Source organism: Boleophthalmus pectinirostris, unplaced genomic scaffold (assembly GCF_026225935.1).
Source record: "Boleophthalmus pectinirostris isolate CB_2022bp ecotype Guang Dong unplaced genomic scaffold, ASM2622593v1 HiC_scaffold_7, whole genome shotgun sequence".
Taxonomy (NCBI): Eukaryota; Metazoa; Chordata; class Actinopteri; order Gobiiformes; family Gobiidae; genus Boleophthalmus; species Boleophthalmus pectinirostris.
Window position 1 is genome coordinate 32,172,039 of NW_026571473.1, and position 27,857 is coordinate 32,199,895.

The 27,857-nt window shown below is 36.7% G+C and overlaps 1 protein-coding gene across 1 annotated transcript; it reads right to left on the bottom strand.

The window, feature by feature from the left end:
• Positions 1 to 268: 268 nt before the first annotated feature.
• Positions 269 to 27,857, bottom strand: LOC110154594 (regulator of G-protein signaling 4-like). Its single transcript, XM_020918591.2, has 5 exons — positions 27,732 to 27,857; positions 25,774 to 25,881; positions 13,781 to 13,845; positions 4,324 to 4,487; positions 269 to 1,318 (listed from the first exon to the last, which is right to left on the bottom strand). Exons 1-5 carry the CDS (start codon positions 27,773 to 27,775, stop codon positions 1,106 to 1,108), a joined length of 594 nt encoding a protein of 197 aa, XP_020774250.1. The 5' UTR covers positions 27,776 to 27,857; the 3' UTR covers positions 269 to 1,105.

Consider the following 27,857-nt stretch of genomic DNA (forward strand, 5'->3'; position numbering starts at 1 on the left):
ATTGATAAAATCTAAACAAATGAACTTGAAAGTAAAACTGAAATTTGAAAAGTGCTACTGGTATGTTTGCAAAATCGCTTATTGTCCAGTTGTATAAGGTCATATTGTTGAATAATAGAGATTCCATTGGCGTATAAGACAAAAACTTGCTTTAAAATCAACAAATAGTGTTAAAAAATATGATTCAATTATTTTAAGTTGACCCAAAGCAAGAATTTGAAGTAATATCTACTCAAATGCAATGAGTATTTGATTATATGTGGAGAAAGACATAATACACTACAATTTAACATTTAATTTGACATTTTTTATTACTTTATTTGAGTGTATTTTCATTTTATTGTCTTTTTTGGAGTGTATTTCATAACTGTCACCCATTGGTCCACTATTATTCTGTTACAAATGCCTCTTTAGTCCGATCGTCAACATCAGTATGCAATAATAACTGCAAATGTACCACACGAAATATAAAACATATAAAATAATATTAAAAATATGCGAAAAAATAAAAACAGGCAATCAACAGTAAGAAAAAACAACAAACACACGACACAAAACGACGTTAAAAACGCACTATGGAACTCTTCGCGTGGTGATCCGAGGTGAGTTTAATGCCATACTGTGGAACATTCCAGGCAAAGCAATAACGTCCGAATAACCGGACCCTCCGAAGTGACGGACCCTCCAGCGGAAAAGTTACATAGTGGAGCTTTAGCTAAATGTTAATAGTCCATACACTGAAAAAATCGTAACACTTTACACTTTACTTCAGATAAAATCGTTTAAAATTCAGAATATTTTCGATTTTTTTGTTTCGTTTTAAGCATCGATGACTTAACTAATTTCAAGATATACGTAACTTGTTGTGATATACAGCATTTTTTTTTTTTTTTTATTCAGCAAAATGAGTGCGAAATTGCTATTGGATGAAAAAAAACAAAAAACAAAAGAAAACAAAAGTCAGATATTTCTTGAAACCAGTAAAATAATCTTACTAAAACCAACTCAATCTAGATGAAAATTCTGAAACGAAAGTCATTATACGTCATCCTCCTGCCTACATTGCGATGGCTGCCCGGTCTCTTCCAAAGTCTCTGAGCGTGGTCTAGGCCCCCCCGGCCACGGTGGGCACGCTCCCCCCGTCCTGGGACACTTTGGCGGGGCACAGGTCGTGGAGCAGGCTGGAGTGGAGGAACCTTCTGTACGAGTCCTTCTCCATGAGCAGGTAGATCATCCTCTGGGCCTCGTCGAAGCACGTGGGGCAGGCGCGCTCCACGTTCTGCTTGGTCAGCTCCCGGGTGGCTGCGTCCAGGTTGACCTACGGGAAAAAAGACAAAATAAGTTAAGGGAACTGGGGATGTAACGATGTCCAACTCTCTTGGTACGATATTATCAGTACGATATTTATAACAATATTTTGGAGACGCTGATATAATTGTAAATAGGACACGTTTCTGCTTTTAAAATACCTTGACAACATTCTGGTCTGAATTATTTCCATGAAAATCCCAAGAATTCAAGTCAAAAACATATTTCTTCATGTTGTCTGCACTGAAATGAATCATGGGATATGTAGTTTCTGATGTTCATAAGCTGTTGCTGCTATAAAACCATGCATTTAAGCAAAGAAACTTGTTATTCGATATATTGTGACAGCCCATGATATTATTGTGAGACGATATGATATCACAATATTATACGGTATCAGATATCTGCTCCGATATTGAACATTTTGAATGATAATTTTGGTTTTGGTTGATAAATTGGTGTAAGTTTTGTAAGTTGTTTTGGAGTTACTGTAAATGATAAATAACAGTTACAAAATACATCTGGATCATTTTTATTTTTTACCATTAGTAGTTTGAGTTTTTAGGAAATAAATATTTTCAGTCTTTGTCGTATTATCGGTTGATATCAGGTGTCGGCAAATAGAATAAGTACCGATATCGGAAGAGAAAAAGGTGCATCCTTTACTCCTACAGTCACAGTTGATAGAGAGCACATACAAGTTTTTCTCATTCTCAGTTTATTGACAGGCCTCATTTTAAAGCTCAGAACCTCCAGAATTCCCTCCCTGAGCTGCAGAGGCTGCACTAGCACTGACTCATGACTGGCTGTAAGTCCTGAGTTGCCTTCGTGTCTCTCCCTGGAGTCTAACTGTGATGCTGCAGGACAAACAGGAGGGACACTTTTGTCCTTAGGGCTGTTACTCTTCTGAAACTGCTCTGACACAGGATCTGCAGACTCTACCTGACCAGTCCTCCTGTTAAACTGCACTGAGATCTCTCTATCTTTTGGGTTAAACTAGTTTCAATCAAAAGGTCTAGCTACCCAAAGTGTGAGCTTCATTCTGATTAAATTATCAGCTTGAGAGAGAAGAAAAAAAAAAAAAAGACAATCATAACTTATTGACCAATGAATTGACTAAACGACTCTAGGACTGCAGCCCAATTAATCTCCATCAAACTATACTTATATTTCGTATTTAAGATTTACATAATGTCCCTGTTCCCTTTTGAGTTTCATTCTCGCACCTTTAAAAAAACAATAAATTACTAAAAATACAAATACAGTAATTTGACAATTCTTTATTCTTTTTATTGTGGTTCGTCCTTGGGCTATAATTAACCGTTTTTCCTCCATCTTCTCAGCGACTGTCGTAACCTGCTGCAGACAACGTCAAAACTAAACTCTCTCATTACTTCTGACGACTTTCCCTCTTCTAATTCACAAACACCGGCTCTAATTCTGTCCTTTTCTCAAACAAATCTTAATTTTACCTGCATCAGTCTCAGCATGTTCTAATCCACCTCTGTTCCCACAAGTCATCTTCGTAAAACCAATTTAAGATTATCGCTCAATTTTCAGCTTTTCCAATTGTTTCTTATGTAACACTTATAAATCATTCTTTCATAACGGCAACATCGTTTGATCGCTTTTGATTGTTTCGTGATTAGTTCTTGTCAAAAATTGATTGGAACATTTGTGTGGCTCACCTACGAACAAACGGAAATATTATCAGCAAATGTAATAAACTGCAAGCTGACTTTAATGTGATTTTTACGGTCTTTAGTCTATGTTTTGCCAACCCGGTTTCATTAAAAGTTCATATGATGCAAAACTCTTCACTCTTTTGAACTTTACGTCATGTTAAAATGTTGTAACCTCCTCAAAAATATAAGAGTGGCTTGAGTTTACGAGAAGGAAACAAAATCATGTGTTTGTTTTCCACGTATCAGAGCAAAATTTCAGTAAAAACTTGCTATAAATTAGAGGTGTAATGATGATCCAATTCTCTTGATACGACATTTTCACGATATACATCTCACGGTACGATATTTTATGAACAAAATTGTGAATATGCCACTTTTGTTTCATCGTAATCCGAATAATTAAGCTTTAAAAGTGCTTAATAAAGTTTCTTTCAACATGTAGATTGGACTGAAACAGCGCAAAGGATCAGGGTCTATGTAGTTCCCTCTGTTTTCCCTCTGTTGCTGCACCATAACAGTGAATTTAATAAACTTGTGATAAACTTGACGATATTGTGAGACTTTTGACGATACGATATCACGATATTTCGGTTATTGTTACATCCCTGACTATGAATGAATGCGTCAAGAAAGCGAGAAGGTGAAGAAGTCTTATCAAAACAGGCCGCTAAATAAACTAAAATTTATACTGCAAACACATTCACATTCACGGCTTTGTCTTATTATCATGGTTCAAAGCCTTTCTATCGATGTTAAAATACCGTATCGACTGCTGTCCGGACAAAACGGATGCCCTTAAGAATCGCAGAAAAGTCCCTCCTAGCAGGAACAAAATAACGACTAATATTTTCTGAGTTCGAACGGTGTCAGATTTTGGGTTAAGGCACGAAGACGTAAATGTTTTGGTGAAGTGAAAGCTTCAAACTCAAGTGCACTCAAACTAACAGCCTCTCCAAAGACTCCAAAAGCAGCCCTGAGTTTTCAAACGCCCCACTTTTCTCTGAGATTGACGAGATTTAAAACAGTGAAAAGCTTTCCGGAAAATGTTGACGCAGTGTGATTATGCGATTGTTAAAAAGCTTTGAATATTTAAAGCCAGTAAAATTTGTGAAAAGTGACTGTAGTGAATATTTATCAAGACCATTACAAAGTGAACTTTTCCAAGTTTTTAAGACAGTAAAAATCAGGTACAGCGACTTGAAATCACACAAAATCAAGACTTGAAACTTTTATTTTATGTTTTTTGGAGTGTATAGAACGGCTTACATCATTTTTTGACTATAACGTTAAAGTAAATAGTAATTAAAAAGTGTTATGTGTGAATTCTTACCTCATTGGGAGCGTCGGCCTCTATAAATTGCTGGTAGATCTTCACGGCACGGTTCTGCAGTTGCGACGCCGGGCTCTTCTTGTACTCCTCACACGCCTCCCAGAACTTTAGGTTCTCCTCGCTGAACTCTGACTTCAGGAAACTGGAGAAGACCGTCCGGCCCACTGCAATAGAACAAACACAAAATAAAAAATTGGACTCTCACGAAAAGCAATGGAGCGAAACAGTGACCGCACACCCCCCATGGTTCTGGAAGTAAAGTTCTCATGGATTTTTCCCTTAAAGACATTCAAAAAACAAAGTGATACTATAAGTTGAAAGATTGTGGTAACTAAAGACCACAAGACCTGTGATTTTATTTAGAATCTGTTTCTAAAACTTTATAAACCACTAAGTTTTTAAAGTATTTCGCCAAATCTTGTGTTTTAAATGAGCTTTTTGGACCACAAACAACCACATTATGGATATTAGCCCCCGCGATGTCTTTGAACTCTTTAATATTTACATTTTTTGGCAAGTCTACGGGAAAAATGTACTTCCAGAACTGAAGTGGACAGGACTGTTGACATCCATATCTTGAATTTTGTTGAGATTTTGCACGTAATGGGATTTTCCATTGATATTGTTCCCCTTATATTAGAGAAAATGTCTTTTAAGAGTAAAAATACATTGTATAAGCAGCTCTTGAGGTCAAAATATGTCTGTTTTTCACATAAAAACTGAAAATACTGAGATCAATAGTGCTCAATGAAGGATATTTACAAGAGAAATGTAACAGTGTACTTGAGTCAAATATTTAACTCTTTACACTATGAGTAAGTACAAGAGACAATTGCTTCATAAATTACTTCAAAATACGTGTTCCTTGGATACATTTTTTGATATGTTTTGTGGTCTATCCTCTGAAATGAACAGATTGTGTGTATTATGTAAATCTTTGTCCTTCCAGTTATCTTCAAGTATATAGTAGTAGTAGAGTGTAATAGTTATTAGTTTGAGGTTACTGTACTTTTTTGAGTTTGAACGGTGTCAAATTTTGGGTTAGGAAACGAGTAAACGTTTTTGGTGAAAAACTACAAACTCAAGTGTACTCAAACTAACAGCCTCTCCAAAGGGAAGTCCATCTGTGTTTTCAAATGTTCCACTTTTCTCTGAGATTGGTGAGATTTAAAGCAGTAAACAGCTTTCCGGAAATGTTGTCCTTATTCGCTTTCAGTCTAATTATGCAGTTGTACTAATAGTAGCATATAATCGTTATTAATCTGAGGTTACTGCACTTTTATATAAGTACATTTTATCTAGTTTATGACCTCTGCAGATGTACAGGGTGTCCCAAAAATGTTGATATAATTTCACAGGCTGATAATTTTGGCAGTTCATGTTGAAATAACCTCAAATTTTCACAGAATTTATAGAAACAAATCAAGATTTTGTATTTAATGTTTTATTTTTCTTCTGTTTTCAGGTTGAGCTATTCACTCCCAAAGAGAAGTCATTTTGTGTCTTGGAATATGCACGCAGTCACCCAAGACTATGGATGAATGCACAATTTGCAAAAAACTTCATCAAAAGGCAAACAAATTTTGACTTAGTACAATGCTTCGGCTTCGCAAGAGTTTTTCATGAACTTGCGCGACCTTCTCTTCTGATGTTGTGGTTGGTCTACCAGATCCTTTAGCCCAGGGGTCCCCAACTCTCTGGCCTTGGGTCGTTTTGTACCGGGCCACAAAAGTGCAAACCCCCCTCCCACACGGACCTCCCATAGGTCGCGTGGGCTGCGCCTCTAAACCTGAGCTAAACCGGTCCAGGACTAAACAAGGTCTAAACCAGGACTTAACCAAGTCTAAACCAGGACTAAACCAAGTCTAAACCAGGACTTAACCAAGTCTAAACCAGGACTTAACCAAGTCTAAACCAGGACTAAACCAGGTCTAAAAACAGGTCTAAACCAGGTCTAAACCAGGACTAAACCAGGACTTAACCAGGTCTTATCCAGGTCTAAAAACAGGTAGAAACCAGGTCTTAACCAGGACTAATCAAGTCTAAATCAGAACTTAACCAGGTCTAAAACAGGTCTAAACCAAGTCTAAACCAGGACTAAACCAGGTCTAAACCAGGTCTAAAAACAGGTCTAAACCAGGTCTTAACCAGGACTAAACAAGTCTAAATCAGAACTTAACCAGGTCTAAACCAGGAATAAACCAGGTCTAAAACAGAACTTAACCAGGTCTAAACCAGGACTAAACCAGGTCTAAAACAGGACTAAACAGGTCTAAAACAGGATTAAACCAGGTCTAAAACAGGACTAAAACCAGGTCTAAACTAGGTCTAAAGCAGGTCTAAAGCAGGTCTAAAAACAGGTCTAAAAACATGACTAAAACAGGACTAAAACAAGATTTAGCCAGGACTTAACTACAGCGCATCGCGTTTCCTCCCATCCACCCCCAACCCCCTCCGGTCCACTAAATATTGTCGCATATAAAACCAGTCCGTGGGGTAAAAAAGGTTGGGGACCACTGCTTTAGCTCCTACATAAGCAGTTTCTATAAATTCTGTAAAAAAAAATGACATTATTTCAACAAGAATTGCCAACACGACTGACCTGGGACACCGTGTATTTTACAAAGTGCTTCAAAATCTAGGTCGAGGTTAAATTAAAACAACCCTGAAAATGTAAAAATCAACAGTTTCAAGAGGACCTTTTTGAGTTACATTAGCATAAGAGCCTGTTCGTTCAAAAGCTGGCCTTGGCTTTAGAGTTATTTATTCTTCGCTTAATCAGTGATGCTTTTTATCTCGTGAAAATGTGACTTTGGTACTTTGGTCGTTTTGAATTTTCCAGAATGACTGCGTTGACAGGAAAGAGGCGAGAGTGAGCGGGGTTATTGGGAGAGAGGTCGTTGTCTCCAGCAGTTTCCGTCACTGCACAGTTTTAGATGCTTTAAAACTCAGGGGAGAATCCATGTACGCAAGCTGACGGAGCATCGGACTGCGGACCTCTATGTTCTGTTCAAAGAGACATACTATGATTTCTGTGTGTATAGTTACGCTCTGTGACACACATGGATTGTTATTGTGTATTTGAACAGTTTACGTGGCAATATTGAGTTAAAAAATACAAGTTTGGAGCTGATTTTGACCTGCCTCTTTATGGTACGTAGTGGTGGAAGTGTCGCTTTATGTTCTGGCAGTTATAGTAGGCAGGATAAATAATACTTTTTCTTTTCAATTGCACCAAAATGCCATGTGAATCAGCACTGACAGCGACAGTATGTAACTTCTTCGCCAAAAAAAAGACTAAAATAAAGCCTTTTTTTCTTTTACTGCGCTGAAAAACTGAGTCATTAGTCCTGGAAAAGGGCCTCCTCCTGTTTGGTTCCATGGGAATATTATTCCTTTGGCTATAATCTTCCAATACTAAAAGTCTGAAAGCTTGCTCAGGCGTAATCAGCTCTGCGGTGACTAAAAACTAAAGTAAAAGTAAATTTGAACAAACATTATGAAATTTTGTATATCTGTTAAAAGGGGTGGAGCTGTGGAACAACTGTACAGAAAACCTAAAATTGTGCACCAGTCTCTTTCACTTTATAAAGAAGTTCAAATGTTTAACTCTGGACAGATGCATGAAATATGATACTTAGTTTGTGCTGTAGTACTTTGTTGTTCTGTTTCTGATTTGTTTGTTTCCTCTTGCTGAATTTATGAAGATGAACTGGTGTCAAGATGACGCTCTGACAAAGGAATAAAGGGTAGACACCTTTTCGGTCTGTGTATGTTAAATATGACTGTCTGTGAATTAATGTAAAAATATACCTGTGACCGAAATAAGTAATCAATATATAAGAGCTACAAGACCTATAATCTACTTTAAAATCTGCTTCTAAAACTTTATAAACCACCAAATTATTAACAGTAAAAAAAAGTGTAAAGTGTAAGTATAATAAACTCAAGCTTCAGCCTACACGTTTTTGGTCTGTGTATGTTAAATATGATAAATCTGTGGAATAATGTCAGAATATACATGTGACCAAAATAAATTAATAAATCAATGACATAAAACGTGTAAAAAAATGTTTCGAAGTACGGTTTTAACTTTCTATTTCAATGGAATCATGGAGAACACATTGTGCCATTTTTTTTAGAGAGTAGAGTAAGTAAGTCTTGATTTTTATAGCGCTTTTCAAAGACATATGTCACAAAGACACTTTACAGAGCATTATTCAGCATTATTCATTCACTCTGTACCTGGTGATAGTAAGTTACTATTGTAGCCACAGCTGCCCTGGGGCACACTGACAAGCAATGGCACTTATCTTACTCCCATTAAGTTTATATTTCGTTCCAGATTTAGGTTTGATCCCGGTTTAGTCTGTGAGAGTGAGATCGGAGCGAGTCGACGGGGTTATTGGGAGAGGGGTCAGTGTTGACTCGTTGTAAAGCCCGGGGGGAGAGGCTCACACATGGAGCAGCGGACAGAAGCGGACAGCAGTGGACATAAGGTCTCATGGGACTGATAACGCTGCCTCTGGACACGTAGCCCCAGCACCAGAGCATGAGAACCCACCAGCTCTGTGTATAGCAACAGAGAGTCTCCATACAAACTGTGCGGGAGTTTAGCGGACGGACAGTTTCAGTTTGACGATGTTTCAGTACAAAAAAATATAAAGAGATTGACACAGGATGCAGGTCCCAACTTATACGCCTGTTTCTGTTGCTCGAAGTTATGTATAAGGTGATCAGATTTTCAAAATAAAAAACTTGGACCTCCTTGGTTTGGGTTGGTAATAATAAAATTGTAAAACGACTGTGTATTTAAAGAAAACTGTTCTGCGCTTGGCACTAATTTGCGTCAGTATAGTCACATTTTCTTTGTGTTTTGATAATTTTTAAGCAGCTTTTCTGTATTTTACCAAAAGAGAAGACAATGTATGCATCTCTTTAGGGATCAGATTGGTCAAAAATAGGGACAACTGAGACATTTCTTGTGTAAAACTGGCACAGATCACTGTTTTTGGTTAAATCTGCTGGGACAGGGGACACAGGGCTCAAAACTGGGACTGTCCCGGGTAAAACTGGATGTCTGATCACCCTAAGTTATGAATTCTGAAGCCAATCTGCAAATACAAAGTATTTAACCTGTTTATTTCATTACATTTGTGTTATATTAGAACACAGTCTTAACGTAAAATGAGTTAGCCTTTAGTTTAGATTGCAATTTTACTCTAGGGTGACCAGATTTTCAAAATTAAAAACTGGGACATCCTTGGTTTGGGTTAGTTGGTCATAATAAAATTGTGATCGAGTGCGTAATTAAGGAAAATTGTTCTGCACTTGGCACTAATGTGAGTCAGTATAATCACATTGTCTTTGTGTTTTGGTAATTTTTAAGCAGCTTTTCTATATTTTACCGAAAGAAATGACAATTCATGCCTCTCAGGGATCAGATTGGTTAAAAATAGGGACACCTGGGACTTTTCTTGTATAAAACTGGGTCAAATCACTGGTTTTGGATAAATCTGCTGGGACAGGGACTCAAAACTGGGACTGTCCCAGGTAGATAGTTAAGTCTGTCACCATAGTTTTGTAGCTATCTAATGTTCAAACGATACAAATTATTTCATTACATATATTCATATATTTCATTACATTTGTGTAATGAAATAAATTGAAATCTTAACTTAAAATGAATTAGCCTTTAGTTTAGATCACAGTTTTACACTAAGGTGACCAGATTTTCAGAATTAAAAACTGGGACATCCTTGGTTTGGGTTGGTCATAATAAAATTGTGAAAGAGTGTGTAATTAAGGAAAATTGTTCTGCACTTGACACTAATGTGACTCAGTATAATCACATTTTCTTTGTGTTTTGTTAATTTGTAAGCAGCTTTTCTGTATTTTACCAAAATAAATGGCAATTGAGGCTTCTCCTCACTGTTAGCAGGGATCAGATTTGTCAAAAATAGGAACACTTCTTTTGTAAAACTGGGACATATCACTGGTTTTGGATAAATCTGCTGGGATATGGGGATACGAAACTGGGACAATCCCCGGTAAATAGGGACGTCTGGTCACACTAGTTTTGTTGCGTCTAATGTTCAAACGAATACAAATGGATTCTGAAGCCAAACCGCAAATAAAAAGTACATAACGTGTTTATTTTCATTACAGTTGCTCTAGGGTGACCAGATTTTCAAAATTAAAAACTGGGACATTTGTATTTTATGGTGGTTGTTAATAAAATAATAGTAAAACGAATGCGAATTTAAGGGAAATTATTCTGCGCTTGACACTAATGTGACTCAGTATAATCACATTTTCTTTGTGTTTTGATCATTTTTGTGCAGCTTTTTTGTATTTTACCAAAAGAAATGACTGAAAATTATGCCTCTCTTTACTGTTGGCAGGGACTTTTCTTGTATAAGACTGGGACAAATCACTAGTTTTGTATAAATTTGCTGGGACAGGGGACACAGGACTCAAAACTGGGACCGTCCCGGGTAAATACTGACATCTGATCACCCTGTTTTACATGCAAATCGTCATCTATATTCAGCAAATACTTTTAACAATGTTTTTTTTTTTCTTATTCTTTGTGTGTTTACAGCTATAGGAAAAATTACAGGGTAGTAGCTCCAGAATTATAACAAAAAATTGATGTCTACCAGACCGGCTCAGAGGTGATAGTCTGATTGCATTAGCATTGAACGCCCCGTCTCCGTTTTTAATGTTGTTGTGAAAAAATGATCATGCCTGTTTGTTATTTTCAGTTTCAGCGCCATTTTGAGTCATTTAGAAGATTCAAAAGATAATACGATATCTTGAATTGTTAATATTTTTTCGTCACTCCGATACCCATGTACACTATATTGGGAAATTTGTCCTCTCCCGTCGAACTTTTCAGGAGCAGTGAGCGCCCGTCGTGCAGCCGGAGGAGACCCCAGCCGGAGGAGGAGACCCCAGCCGGAGGAGGAGACCCCAGCCGGAGGTTTAGACTATTGTGGATGTTTTAATTTGATGAAGGAAGCTGTGCCAGAATAGCAGGAAGAGACCCACCCACACATACAGAACATTCTCCACAAAAGAAACCCCTCGTCAGGAACTCCAGCCACTCTGCCACCCTATATATGTACTGTTACTGTATTTATATAGGAGGACACTGGAGAAACTCACCCTTATGTAACAGATAATACTCCCTACAACTGTACAATAACTCACCCTGTGTAACAGATAATACTCCCTACAACTGTACAACAACTCACCCTTATGTAACAGATAATACTCCCTACAACTTTACAACAACTCACCCTTATGTAACAGATAATACTCCCTACAACTTTACAACAACTCACCATTGTGTAACAGATAATACTCCCTACAACTGTGCAACAACTCACCCTTATGTAACAGATAATACTCCCTACAACTGTACAATAACTCACCCTGTGTAACAGATAATACTCCCTACAACTGTACAACTCACCCTTATGTAACAGATAATACTCCCTACAACTGTACAACAACTCACCCTGTGTAACAGATAATACTCCCTACAACTGTACAACTCACCCTTATGTAACAGATAATACTCCCTACAACTGTACAACTCACCCTTATGTAACAGATAATACTCCCTACAACTGTAAAACAACTCACCATTGTGTAACAGATAATACTCCCTACAACTGTACAACAACTCACCCTTATGTAACAGATAATGCTCCCTACAACTGTACATCTCACCCTGTGTAACAGATAATACTCCCTACAACTGTACAACAACTCACCCTTATGTAACAGATAATACTCCCTACAACTGAACAATAGCTCACCTTATGTAACAGATAATACTCCCTACAACTATACAATAACTCACCCTTGTGTAACAGATAATACTCCCTACAACTGAACAATAGCTCACTCTTCTGTAACAGATAATACTCCCTACAACTGTTCAATTTAAGGGCTTGAAAATATTTGTGCTGAATATTTTAAAGTTTTTGTTTTGTTTTGTTTTGGTTTTTTTAAATGATTTTTTAAAACTTTAGATTTTTTTTTTACACTTAACATTTCAGCAACTGCCATTCAGAATAAAAATGAGTTATAAAAATGTTAAAGTCAGAAATTCAACGGCATTTCAAATCCAAAATCTGAAGAAGCAAATTATCTTCCATAGTTATTCTTTTAGATAATAGAATGTCTACAAAAAATAACAATTTTTGTTTATGTTTTTATCCTTCTTGTCTTTTAATTGAACATCTTTTTGTCACTCTGCTTCCGAAATGCATGAGATTCAGTCCAGACACTTTGTCAAATATAAACGGCAAATCAAATCTCAATACTCAATTTTCATGTTGATGTATTTTTTTTCAGAACTGTGCTGCTCTTGTACAAACAGGGAAATGTGTCATCAGTATTTGACCCAACCTCTAGCCCAACCCTAACCCAAATACACGACACATTCACCAGCGTAAAAACACTTTTGTTAGTTTTGTAGGTTTCAGGAAGTACGATTTTGCCTTTTTTTGGCGTCTGAAAACGGTCCATTAGCATTGTTAGCTCTGATTGAGTTGATTCAAGGCAATGGGTCTCCAGCGACCTCATATTTACCGAGTCTTTTCTGTCCAAACGAAAAGAAGATGGAGATAATGAGGAGATTGTGAAAGGAGCCAGCGAGCGTCTTTTGTGTTTGAGCTACTACAAATTGCCAAGAAAAAAAAAAAAAAAAACATAAAAAAAAAACCCTCAAAGCTATTTCTGCAAGAGATCGTTTTGGGAAAATACAAAAACTCTGCTATGGTGCGAAATTAGGTCATCACTTTTAACGACGTTTGTACTTTCTTTGAGTCTATTTTTGTACTTTAAGAATATGAAAGTTAAAGCCTAACAACATCACCATGGCAACAAGCACGTCGTCACGTCTCAAGTTTCGAATCAGGTTTGCGGAGAGGCGAGTCCACTCATGATTTGCAAGTGTTTTTTTGAGCAATAAAAACAGCCATAATGAAATAAAGGAGTGTTTATAAGATGAAATATTACACAATGGGGCTTTAAGTTAATATAATACTGTATTTGCTATATCTATAATTAATTAATGTGAAGTTAAAACAAATTTACTGGTATTTTTTATGGTCAAAAACATCATGAAGCAAACAGACGACTTTCTTTGAGTGGGCTCGCCTCTCCACAGATTCAGCCTGTAACTTGGGCTCATGGTGTCACCCACTCGTCTCCATATGAACTATTAAAGATTTAACTGTATAGTTTTCTATAGTTTTGACGGCTCCTTTGGCTCCTCTGTCATCAGTTTTAGCCTGTCATAGTGGGGTTAGTGTGGCCTTTTCACAGATTTTTTGGTATTTTGGTGGAGACATGAGGCGCCCCGAAGACTACAGGCCCAAATATCACCGTATACACAAGACATTTGAATGAAGGAGAGGAAAAAAATGGTCAAACTCACCGTCCGATTTCACCAGATGACTGAACGACTCCCTCCACTTCTCCACATCCACTGCAGTCGGGGTCCTGGAAACAGTACAAAGATTTAATGAAATACTGCTGAATACTATTACCTGTACTACATCTATACCAGTACCACTACCCGTACAATGAGGATTAAATAAAATACTTCTATACTTCCTCTATTACACCACTGCTTTAGTACCACTATTACTACCAGAGGTGGAATCAAGTCGTTGTTTTGCAAGTCTCAAGTAAGTCTCGAGTCTTTGACATCGAGTCCAAGTCAAGTCCCATGTCCAAGACAGGCAAGTCCAAGTCGAGTCTCGAGTCACTGCCCCAAAAGTCCAAGTCAAGTCCAAGTCGTCTGCTTTGAGCTTCAAATCATTTCAAGTCTTTACATTTTTGCGATTTATATGACTTTTAAGCCAAATTGTTCTTAAAAAGTCATGGTGTATTTATAAATTAGTATTTATATAATAGTTGTAGAAATGCAAATATTTCCTTTTTAAATGTCTTGCCAAGATTTTAGTGTGAATTATTACGGTCAGAATAGAACGAATTAAGAGTTAAAAGTGCTTAATAACAGTTATTTCATCATGTAGTCTGCACTGAATTGTACTGTATATTACACATGAACTGAAAAGAGAAAAGTATTTTCTAAAAACATATATTTTTTCAGGAGAAGCTTCGAGTCTTCTCAAGTCACAGGTCTCAAGTCCGAGTCAAGTCCCAAGTCATTGACCTTCAAGCCCAAGTCGAGTCCCAAGTCTTAGTCCATTTTAACAAGTCCAAGTCTCAAGTCATGAAAATAGTGACTCAAGTCTGACTCGAGTCCCCACCTCTGATTATTACTATTACTATTGCAGACTGTAGAGAAGAGATTCAATGTTTATCTTCTTTAAAGATTATAAGAAATGTTTATAGGCAATATTTTGAGGAGACATCCCCATTATGAAGATATACATGCTTATATTTGAGTCGACTTTTTGGCCAAAAAGTTACATACTGTGGCTTTAACATTAAAGAGCCCATATCACAACATTTTCTGATCTATGTTTTATACTTGTTCCCTCATCACAAACAGACCTGGAGTTGTGTTTTGTTTCATTCTTACACGTTTAACACACAAACGCTGTATAATTAGTCTAAGTTTTTCTCTCAGAACAGAAAACGCTGAACGTTGTGCCACCTTGTGATGTCATGTAGTAATACAGGAAGTGCTCCACTATGTTTTAAACTCCATACACCTTCACTAGAATTATTTTTTTATAATTTCAGCCTTGGAATAACTGCCAATCTCTGTTGAACTAAAGGTAAAAGGCAAATGATAACTTGAAAACTACCGCTTCATGACATCACAAGGTGGAACAGAACATTTTGAGCTTTGGAGATGTAGACAGACCAGTGTGAAATGTGTGAATGAAACAAAAAATAACTCCAGGTATGTTTGTAAGGAGGTAAAAACATTATAATATGACTAAGTTCACGAGTCAGTGTTATTACGGGACCTTTAAAACATCAGGAAGCTAAAAATATCGACTTCACAAAACAAAACAAGGAGTAAAACTAGGTATGAGTTTTATTAAAATCGTAAACATGCGTGAAATGGGTTCTCGCCTGTCATGTTGTTATTTCTCTTATTTGCAGTCATGGCACAAACACTAAACCCATGTAGTAAATGACAGCACAATAACAGACACATTTACCAGTCCAATTCTCGTATGTCATGTCTTTCTTACTCCATTTTACGTTGCAATTTTCTCTCGACTCCAAATTGGAAAACAGTCGACGCGGTACATCCTTCACTTTAACTCTCGCGGAATGTCAAAATACTGCTGAAAACATCTCTTTCTATTCAAATGAAGTGACATCTGCAGACAGCACATGTGAAAAGGAGCCGAGCGGAATTGATTTTGCTCAAGTCTATAGTCAATATTTGTCACTCACTTGAACCATTTTGTGCAATTTGGTATTGACTTTAATAAAAGGCATATTAAAGGGTCAATATTACGCTTTTCCGATCTATGTTATAATGTTTCCTCATCACAAACATACCTGGAGTTGTGTTTGTATTGTGTGTTTCATTCACACGTTTAACACACAGTTGAGTTCTTCTCAAACGCAAAAAAATACAGGAATCGTTTGCTGTATTCTTCGACTCCACACACCTTCACTAGAATAATTTGGATGATTTAAAACCAAAGAATTGCCAATCTTTGCTGAACTGAAGGTAAAAGGTATCTACTAATGTGAAAATTAGGGTGGGGCAGAGCATTTTGAACTTTGAAGATGAAGACAGAGATACCATAATTTTTGGACTATATGTTGCACTTAAAATCCTTTAATTGCGCCTTGTAATCCGGTGCGCCTTATGTATTAATTCAAGACGACTTTGGTAAGCTGCGAAACCACACCGGTTGATGGATTGTCGGAGCATCGACCAATTACGATCTACCAATGGATCGTGGATGCCCCAGTGCTGAGTTATTGTGAATGAGTTGAATAACGTTTGACTTATCTGACTGTTTGTTTCGCTTAATGCGCCTTATAATCCGGTGCGCCTTATAGTCTGAAAAATGCAGAACATAAGATGACTCTTCTTTTTGTTACTTTTCATTCATTTCTTGCATGTTTGATGTTGTGACACTGTTGATGTCTTTTTATACTTTAAGAATGAAATAAATAAAGAATAAATATACAAATAAACGGTACTCAAACGTGTAAATGAAACAATAAAACAACTCCAGGTATGTTTTGGGTGGAAGTAACAACCTTCTAATATGGTTTAAAGTTGCACTGTGTGACTTTTTGATTGGGGGTTCATCATCTGCTTGTTTCTATGGATATGTCATTGCTCTTCCTGAAATATTACACAGTATGACATTAAACACCTCTGCATTACATTTATTCAGCTCTACATTACATTTATTTATTCAAAAGGTGGTTTTATAACAATACCTTGAAAAACATTCTGACTGTAAGCGGGGTCATCTCCCCACTAGGGATGTATCAATAACCGACATATCGTGATATCGTATCGTCAAAGTCCTCACAATAATATCGTGGATCATCACAAAATATCGAATTAAAAGTATCTTTGCTTAAATTAAGAGTTATGATGCAGCAATAGCTAAAAAAAACTACATAGACCATGATCCTTTGTTCCATTTCAGTGCAGACTACAAGAAGAAGTAACAGTTCTAAGCACTTTTAAGTCTTAATTCTTTGGATTAAGTTTTGTCAAGGCATTTTAAGAGGAAAACCAGTTAATATAGATGTATATCATGAAAATATTGTACTGAGAGATTTGGATCTTGTTACATCCCTAATCGTGAGCCTCCCCAATATATCATGAGCGTTCCCACGATATCGCAATAAATATTGTACTGGATATCGTTACACTCTTACTATGTCACATTAAACAGCTCTACATAACATTTATTTATTGAAAAGTTGGTTTTCTAGCTCAAAAATACCTAGAAAACCAGGCATTCTGACTGTGAGCGGGGTCGCCCCTCCACAGATCTGACCTGTACCTTGGTCTGGTTTGGAGATACAAATGTTTAACTCCGTTCTGTGAAACAATCCAGACGAAGAAATAAATGCTTTTCTCCGTGACGGACGCTCTACCAGAAAATTTTCCACAGTGCAGTAAATTTGGACCTTCAAAACATCAATAGGACCTTTAAAACGTCAATATCGCCAATAATTAATATCGTTCCATTGACGAGTAATACCAACCAATACCAAGAAGACGTCCAAATCAAACAGTACGCTGATCCAGATGTCTTTTGAATGGATTAAAACGTGCTGAGAAAATGAGATTACTATTGATCCGTAGATAATGATACAACGATCTGTGGATAATGTTACAAGGTGAATGCAGGTGAATAGGGGAAATGTCAACAATGCTGAACAGGACTAGTTGAGTATTAGTGCCAAAGGTTTGTAATGGGATTTAAAGGGGAGGTGAGGGCTTAAAGGGTTTAAACGATCGCTGCTGTGGACCTCGCCGATAGCCAGCGCGGATCTCCACATGAGGTGAGTGTCTTTCGGTCACTGCGGGGAAAGTAAACAGTTGGAAAATGTCACGGTTAAAAATGGGTTTCGTCACTTTTCTGTTTTGAGGAATGTTTGCGATTAAGGCTGTGCAATTAATCGAATTTTGATTTTGATTTCAATGTGTGTGTCAAACGATCTCCAAACTCATATAATCAAGTTGAAACGAGGGATATTTTTATATAAATAAGTATATGTATGTACTTTTTTAAAATATAGAGATTGTAGAACAGCTAGATATATTGTTTATTTTGGATACATTTAGGTTTTTCTATGACTTATTTCATGTTCAAAGTATATTTTATTCATTATGTTTTATACATCGCAATATTGCTCTAAGCACATTTGTATTTGTAGCCTATATTTATTTTCAATTTGAAAGTTTTGCGTAAATTTTCAATAACAAAGTTTTGTTTTTTTTCTGAGAGAAATGCTAAATAAATAAAATAATCGTTTGAATAATTGTAACTTCAATAATGACAAAAATAATTGTAATAATGATTTTTTCTATAATCGAGCAACCCTAGTGTTGATGCATGCAATTTTCATAGTGTGAATTTGTTATATTAATAAGTTTTTTAGATGTTTTTTGTCATTCGATCAATCTTGTCAAGTCTCTCAAAGTGAAAGTAGATCAGTTCATAGAGTGTTTGTCCACTGATACAACGGTTGGAGGTTCAAGTCCTGCTCTCCACATGAAGATCATTGGTAAAGTGGCCAGATCCACTGACCCACAGGTTGGTGGTGCAATTTCAGCTCCCACAGATGAATGCTGTCCTTAGGCAAGACACTTAGGTCTACATCACCACGATTAATATTATTGTTGGTGAAGACTAGGGGTGTCCATGTATTTGTGCTGAACGGTGATGGTACGGGATGTTCGGTTCGGTGCAGAACTGTGCACGAGTGAATTCACACAATTTGAGAATATTTACATTCCAGCTACACGGAAGGCTTGGCTCTTTAATATTCATGAGGGAACTCATCCGTGATTGGGGTGGCACTGTTTTCAGTCACGCTTTATAGTTAGGGTGGCCGTCTTGACAAAAGTTGCCCTCCGCCTTGACTATGTTCCTCCAAACCACGTGAATCCTCGCAAATCTACAGTCATTTCACCCAGGATCTCTGCATTTATTTTATTTTCCCGTTTGTATAATGTTAAAACAAAGTGTTGGTTTAATAAAAACACAAATAGTTTTGCATTTTGTTCCCATACTGTACCAAAAATTTACCGAACCTGAAATCCGAGATACATACCAAACCGTGATTTTTGTGTACCGTTACACCCCTACTGAAGACTGTAAAGAAGAGATTCAATTTTTCCAGTGATAAGAAATGTCTATAGGTGACATTTTGAGCAACATTTTTCCATTGAAAATTTATTACAGTGCATATTTTTGTCCTTTTGAAGCCCATGTTTTTCCCATTTTGACTGTTTTTTTTTTTTCTTGGATAGTACATGTGGCTAGTATTATCATAGTTTTACATCAGTTTGTGGAAAAAAGTTGAGAAGAAAGTACAAAAATACAGGAGGTAGACTGCTGGAAGTGAGGCTGCCAATATGTCCTGAAGGCACCTCAGACAACCTCCAATCTCTCACAAACAAAGGAAAGGTGGATGAATGTCTTGCCCAAGGACACGATGGCAGCAAGCACTAGTTGGACTTGGAATTGAACTGCCAACATCTGATTTCTGGGCAAAAGTTTTAAGCGCTGAGCCATCGCCGCGAAGCACAATAAAAATGACTCATAAATGAACCAAAGAAGTTTCTGTTTGGAGGCTTGAAGCAACACTGCGGAACTTTCTGGACCAGTGTTACCCCATAGAAATAAAAAAAGCTACACCCAAAGGACCATCGTTTCCAAAAAAGCAAAAAGGTATGATCAGGTGAAAGAACACAGAGGGACACTTTATACTTTTCATTAAAATACAATAGCCTCTGTAATCCGTGTATCATTCATTCATTCATTTTTCAATATAAAACCAAAAATAAGAAAACAAAAAAACAGCTATTTTCTTCATTGTTTGTCTCTAAAACCAAAATGAAAAAACAGATAATGATCAATTTTTTCAGTTTTCAATTTTGTGTTTAAATGAAGAATGAAAAAAAACGGATAACGGCCGTTTCCCGTTTAAGTGATTTTCGTGACTGCGATGCCAAACTTTTGCCCTGCATACGGACCAGGACTGATCCAGGTCCAGGACCAGACTGGGACCAGACCGTGATAAGAGCCTCCAGTCTGGTCCCGGTCTGGTCCTGGCCTGGTCTCAGTCCCGGTCTCAGTCTTGGTCTGGTCCCGGTCTGCTCCTGGCCTGGTCTCGGTCTCAGTTCCGGTCTGGTCTCAGTGTGGTCCCGGACCTGGATCAGTTCTGGTTCAGTCCGTATGCAGCGCAAAAGTTTGGCATCGCAGTCACGGAAGTCACGTAAACGGGAGTAATCCGTTTTTTCCATTCTTCAGTTAAACGCAAAATCGAAAAGTGAAAAAACGAATCATTATCTGATTTTTCAATTTGGTTTTGAAGACAAATAATGAAGAAAACAGTTGTTTTTTTTTTCTTATTTTTGGTTTTATATTGAAAAACGAATGAGCGAATGATACACGGATTCTCTGTAATGATCTAAAAGGACTTATTTTGGGATACAGTCGTCCCTCGCTATAACGATGTTCACATTTCACGGTCTCACTGTTTTGAGGTGCAAAACCCACAATGTCGACGAAATTTTCTGCACCATCAAAGGCTCCTGCGGTCGCACCCAAAAGGCCGAGGAAAATGCAAACCATCGCACAAAAAGTTGGACTTCTGGACACGCTGAAGGAAGGTAGAAGTTACTCAGCTGTAGGGCATCATTATGGAATAAATTAATCTTCGGTTCGTTACATAAATAAGGAGGAAAATAACAAAAGGACAACAGCAGCAATAAGTTTTAAGAAGGATGCAAAAAGGGTTGTAACTGTCCTGTCTGAGAAAAGTGTATAAAGTGTGTGGTGAGGGGTTTTACAGCCTTAAAACATTTATAATAATTGTAAAAAATAAAGCTGGCAACCTCGCAGATTTCGCCTAATGCGGGTTATTTTTAGAACGTAACCCCCACCATAAACGAGGGACCAGTGTATTAGCTCATTAGATCATTACAATCCATACCTACTCTTCCCACACACTGATCCGAAAACCCGGCTTTAACCTGTGGCACTGACTCATCCGCCGCCCGACACGAGTTCACTGAGTCACCCGCACCGCTCTTTTATGAGCTATGGAGGACGGAGCCTGAAGTTCAACCAAAATAAAGCCCAAAATCAATACAATCCTCCAGAGAACCCAGCCCGTTCACCGCCTCTGTCAAACTCTCTCCGCTCAGACCTTATTGTGTAAGAAAAATAGGTCCAAACCAAACAATACCACCCAGCGCTGCACGTTCAACGCACGTGGATCCAACTAAAATGTTAAAACTGAATCTGGGGCGTACAGAATATGATGGCGTAATACACAGAAAAGAATGAAAAAAATGAAATGACGTAGATGTGGCCAGACTGAATGGGCAAATAGGCTAAAGGGAAATATCTGTAAAGACATTCTACAAGGTGAGCTGTGTCACTTTTCTGGTGGAGGGTTTGAGACCTGGTTGTTGCCATGGAGATGTCATTGCTTTGATGAAAATGTTGCACAGTGTGGTATTAAAGGTGGCGTATGTAACTTTTCTGGTGGAGAACATGGTACCTTCTTGTTTCTGTTCTACATTTATATACTTATAGATGTAAATTGAAGGATGGTTGTTTTTATTCCTTACAAAATAAATCAAAAAGCATGCATTTTAACTTTGAGTGGGTATGTCTCTCCGCAGATCTGATCTATAACTTGGCCCTGATCACTTCATGTAGATAGATAAGTTAAATGCCATATTGTGGAGTTTTCCTGGCAAAGCAGTAACATCTCCATGGAGACAATGAGGTTGAATGTTCTTCACCAGAAAATTTACAGTGTAGCTCTATGGAGGTGGGTGGTCAGATCTGTGGAGAGGCAAACACATCTTATGCAAGGATGCATTTTTTTCAAGATATTATGAGTAATAAAAACATCAATTTAATGCCATTCTGTTGAACATTCCAGGAAAAGCTGGCCTGATTCATCAGCCAGTTTCACTTCGTGGAAACCGTCTGACCTCGCAGCATTAGGATTCATTCACTCAACAGTAGATGGATAAAAATTTTTATTTAACCAATTGCTTCTATTTGGTCGTGACGTATGTAATTTTCCTCTAACGGGGCTATCTGGTATATTAAGCTTTTCCCAAATTTACCAAAGGGCAATAACTCATTTTCTTTGTTCCGGCTTTAAATCCTCGATCTCAGGAATCATTGCCGACACAGAATGTATGGCTCTTCGCTGGTGCCCGAATTCGCACTTCCGAGGTTCATGCAAACCGTCTTGTGTATTCCGATTCCTGACCTAGTCGCTGGAGAGAAATGAAATCGAGCGGAGGCACTATGTGGCGCCAGCTTGGCTATAAGTTAAATGCCATACTGAGGAATATTCATGGCAAAGCAGTAACACCTCCAAAATAAACCAGAACAGAACCAAACCAAGCCTACATCAGGACTAAACTGGACTCCAAGCAAGACCAAAGCATAAACACATTGTACAGAACCTCTTCATAAGTATTTCCAAAACAAAAAGACATACTATTTAGTGTCACATTGTCAATCGCTATGGCAACGGTCCTAATTTCTTATTGATGGCTTGTACTCTTTGCAGTCGACACCGCGCCGCTGAACAAAGGGCTGGTATTCTCATCAGACACCTTCCCTGTTCTGATTGATTTCCTGGGCAGAACTTGGACTGCATTCTAAACACATTGTACTCATCAGCGTGACTTTGAAGCCATTGTTTGAAAAGTTACACAATGCAGCTTTAATATGGCGAGTGCGTCAGAGGCCGTGGAGGTGTGAGGACAGACCGGAAACTGCCACTTTCATTGGCAAAGAGCTTTTTCAGATGCTTCTAGGTGGTTCTTCTGCATGGAATGTTTCACGTTAGAGTATTAAACTTCACTCACTCCATGGAAACCAACCCGATACCAAGATACAGGTCAGATCTATGCAGAGGAGGACCACTGACTGTAGAAGTGCATGTTCTTTGAGCGATAAAAACAAACATATTTGAATGGAATGGCATTGAATCTCCATGGAGACACGCAGGTGGTGGACCCTCTACCCGAAAAGTTACACAATGGACCTTTAATGTAGCAGTAGTAGTTGAAGTAGTAGCAGTTGTTGTAGTTGTAGGGCGCATAGTATTTATATTTTGATAATCATAACTGTTAACTGGACTCTAAAATACATTCATGTTACCATGTACCAAATGAGTATTTAGTTTCGATACTAGTCTTACTATTGATGAGTGCAACAACATGACAACAAAGAGCCACATTATTAAACCTAAATGTCAGAAAGGATAAACTAATTCAGATTTTCTACAATAACACACTTAGAATATAATAGATACATTTTAATCTTATACAATAGAAATAATCGTTTGATTAGTCGATTAATCAAAAACATGTTCTCTGACTAGTTGACTACTAAAATAATCACTAGTTGCAGTCATATTGGCTGTTGTAGTAGCAGTAGTACTACTAGTAGTAACTGCAGTTGTGGTTGCAGTGTAGTAGTTGTAGTAGTAGTAGCGGTAGTGGTAATAGTAATAGTAGTGGTGGTAGTAGTACTAGTAGTAATAGTAGTAGTAGTAGCTGTGTGGTTGCACTATAGTGGTAATAGTAGTAGTAGTGGTAATAGTAACAGTGTTAGTAATAGGAGTAGTAGTAGTACTAGTAGCTGTAATTGTGGTTGAAGTATAGTGGTAGTAGTAGTGGCAATGGTACTAGTAGTAGTGGTATTGGCAGTAGTAGTAGTAGTAGTAGCTGTAGTGGTAATAATAGTAGTAGTAGTAATAGTAGTAGCTGTAGTTGTGATTGATTGCAGTGTAGTAGTAGTAGTAGTAGTAGTAGTAGTAGCGGTTGTTGTAGTAGTGTTAGTAGTGTTAGTAGTAGCTGTAGTAGTAGTAGCAGTAGAAGTAGTAGCAATAGTTGTGGTTGCAGTGTAGTAGTAGTAGTAGTAGTAGTAGTAGTAGTAGTAGTAGTAGTAGTTGTGATAGCGGTATAGTGGTAGAAGTAGTGGTAGTGGCAGTAGTAGTAGCAGTAGTAGTAGTAGTAGTAGTAGTGGTAGTGGCAGTAGTAGTAGTAGTTGTGATAGCGGTATAGTGGTAGAAGTAGTGGTAGTGGCAGTAGTAGTAGCAGTAGCAGTAGTAGTAGTGGTAGTGGTAGTGGCAGTAGTAGTAGTAGTTGTGATAGCGGTATAGTGGTAGAAGTAGTGGTAGTGGCAGTAGTAGTAGCAGTAGCAGTAGTGGTAGTGGTAGTGGCAGTAGTAGTAGCTGTAGTAATAATAATAGTAGTAGTAGTAGTAATAGTTGTGGTTGCAGTGTAGCAGTAGTAGTAGTAGTAGTGGTACTGGTACTGGTAGTGGTAATAGTAGTAGTAGTAGTGATTGCAGTATAGTGGTAGTAGTAGTGGCAGTTGTGGTAGTAGCAGTAGTAGTAGTAGTAGTAGTAGTAGAATTGGAATTAAATTTGTATCCTAAATTTTTGTTTGCACCAGTTGCTATTGGTTACCAGAGCAGGAATCAAACCAACAACCTCATTCATACTCCCTCATACACAAAGGAAAGGCAGTAGACTTTTTCCCCCATTTTTTTTGCATTTGCATTACCAGAAATTTCGTTTTTCATAAAAATAAGCACGCCTCAAAAACAGAACAGGCATTTGCTCTGGTTTCAAAGCGGTTACAATAATAGTCCCAGTAAAAGTGATTTCCTGGTGAATCATTGACAGAACAGACGTGATCATGATAACAAATGTGGAATCGAAATAAAAAGATAAAAAGGAAGGAGCCGTTCAGTGGTACAATACATTATGGGGACTATAAAACAATAATTTAATAATACGTGGCTGGAGACGGGCTTAATGAAAGTGGAACATTGAACAGAGACTACAGCGAACAATCAGGTTAAATAAACTGGAAAAAAATAAAATAAAAATGGAAAAATTTGTAGCTTTGCATGCATTTATAGTTACTTTAGTTGGAAGTACTTTTTTCTTTTAGTAAACGCATTTTAGTAGTTAAATTTAATGAATTTTCTTAAAGGTGCACTGTGTAACTTTTCTGGTGGAGGGTCTGCCACCTGCTTGTTGCCACGGAAACATCAAATTTTCCTTGTTTATTCCACAGTATGGAAATAAAGACAGGTTAATGGTCAGGTCTATGGAGAAGCGAGCCTGCACATGGTAAGAATTCATGTTTTTAAGGTATTTTTGTGCATGTAATAAAAAAAAAAAAAAATTAAAAATGCAAAGAGATTTATTTAATGCCCTACTGTGGAACATTTCAAGTAAAGAAGTAACAAGTAAATAGCAAAAGATACACCTGAGAAGTTACATAATGCACCTTTAATCGCCTTTTTTTGTTTTTTTTTTTAAACAAGAAAAATCCATGATATTGCAATTTTACCAATTTCAAAACCAGAAAAATATATAGTTTTTATTTTATTTTTTATTTTATTTTTATTTTTTGTGTGTATGTTTCTGTAATAATATCATGTTATATAATAGTCATGAAAATCTCTTAACTCCAGTTTTGTCAAATTTGTGGTTTTTTGGTTTGTTTATTTCTTTTTTCTTTTTTTTTATTAATTATTATTTTTTTTTGGCATTGATAACTCTTTCAAAAAAAATTTATCCCAACGCTATTTTTAGTCTCGATTCACAACTGGTTAGGGACTTCACATTGAATCAAGCTGTAATAAATTGAATTTGTGTGGAAAAAACTGAATTATGAATGAAATCTAATGTGATCTGTTGCATAACGGTTGTAGAGTGGCCCACCTCCTGTTCGGGGCTGTGGTGGTCTTCTCTTTGCTCTGCTTCGACTCGCTCGTCTGGGGCTCGGGCTTCTGCAGTAAGTGGCTGATCTTGTGCTTGATGTCTTTAGCTCTGAAGAAAAAGAAGATACAGAAACAGAAATTAGTGAGTTTTCAGCTTTCATATAAACATAAAGTCAGATTGTCTATGTAAAGATGCAGTGCGTAATATTTCTAGTGTAGGATCTGCCACCTGTCTCCATGGAAACGTTATTGCTTTGTCTGGAATGATCTATCACGATTACACAAGCGTGTTACAGCTCTACGCTACATTACAGGTCAGATCTGTGGAGAGTCGCCCACATTCACAGAAGAAATGCTTGTGTTTTTGAGCAATAGAAACACCTGCAGTGAATAAATGCTATGTGGAAATGTTTAAAGTCATACCATGGAACATTCCAGGCAAAGCAATAACCTCTCCATGGAGACAAGCAGGTCAGGTGATGGACCCTTCACCACAAAAGCTGCGCAGTGCACCTTTAAAACAACTTGAATTTGCAGTAACGAATGGAAGTAAAAGTTTTGAGTAGACTACACTAGATTTCTTGAGTATTTTCTTTTCTTTTTTGACATAAAAAGTGCAATTTTCTTACTCCACCAACAGTTCACATAGCCTAAAATAAGAACAAATTTATATCAGTCATTCAAAATAGGTTATACAAATAATGAAAAAATTCATAGTCTCTATCCATTTTGTATTTTTTGCAGTGTATCTTTGGTTTCTAGAAAAAAAAAAATAAAAAAAATTCTTGCGACAAAAATAAATAAAAAAAAAAAATCTTGCGACAAAAAAAAAAAAAAAAAAAAAAAGCCTAATTACAAAATTTTCTAAAATTGTACTTCAAATAATTTTGGATTTTCAACATTTAATGTAAAAAGATTAAATAAAATTTAAAAAGTAAAATCAGTATTTCTATAATATTCACTTATATAAAGACCTTAACAGTCCATGCATTTCAGTATAGGACCTAAGTGCAAAAAAATCAAAAAATTTAATTCAAATAATATTAATTTTTCAACATTTAATCTCAATAAATAAATAAAATAAAAAGTAAACCCAGTATTTGTGAAAGAAACCATCATTAAACTGTATTCACTTATACAAAGACATTAACAGTATGATTTTTAACATAGGACCTAAGTAAATAAATAAAATAAAATTGTGTTCAAATAATTTCACATTTTCTACATTTAATACCAAAAAACGAATAAAATAAAAAAAAAAAGTAAAAGCAATATTTGTAACAGAAACCATAGTGAAGATCACCCATTAAACTGCATTCTCTTATATAAATACCTTAAAAGTACATGCATTTCAGAATAAGACCTAAGTAAAAAAAAAAAAAAATCTAAAAATTTTATTCACATAATTTTACTTTTTCAACATTTGATTCAAATAAATAAATACAATAAAAAAGTAAACACAATATTTATATCAGAAACCATCAGTAGAGCATTGGGAAGATCACCCACTAAACTGCATTCACATATAAAGACCTTAAAAGTACATGCATTTCAGTACAGGATGAAAATTTTCAAACATTTAAATTCAAATTTTTATATATATTTTTAAATATTTTCAACAGAAACCATCAAATGAGCATGCAGGAAATCTCCCATGAAACTGCATTAATTTATATAAAGACCTTAACAGTGCATGTATTTCAATAGGAGATGAGATATATAGCGTTTTAGATCTTTTTTAAACTCTTATATTATAAATGTCCATTCATAACAACATTATTACACACATACACTGAAATTTGTACTTAACTTACTTCGTTATAAGATACTACTTCATGACTGTGTAGCTTGAATTCATATTAGTACTTAGATTTTTAGTATGCAGTTAAATCATTTTACGATTCTCAAATGTTGAAATTTTAAGTTATAGCTTTAATCAGATCATTTTGTTTCACTTACCCTTTTAAGCAGGTTGCAGGAAGCTGAGATAGTCCTTTGCACATGGCTGGACAGTTTCAATAAATCCAATATGAGAACAGTTTTTTCTCAACACCAAAAAAGTCTCGAGTTTCTCTTCGCACAGAG

Excerpts from the sequence above, each read along its gene's own strand:
- LOC110154594 (XM_020918591.2), bottom strand. The coding sequence starts at position 27,775 with ATGTGCAAAGGACTATCTCAGCTTCCTGCAACCTGCTTAAAAGG. Across the intron at positions 13,846-25,773 it reads ACCACAGCCCCGAACAGGAG|GACCCCGACTGCAGTGGATG; the intron begins GTGGGCCACTCT and ends TACTGTTTCCAG. Across the intron at positions 1,319-4,323 it reads AGGCCGACGCTCCCAATGAG|GTCAACCTGGACGCAGCCAC; the intron begins GTAAGAATTCAC and ends TTTTTCCCGTAG.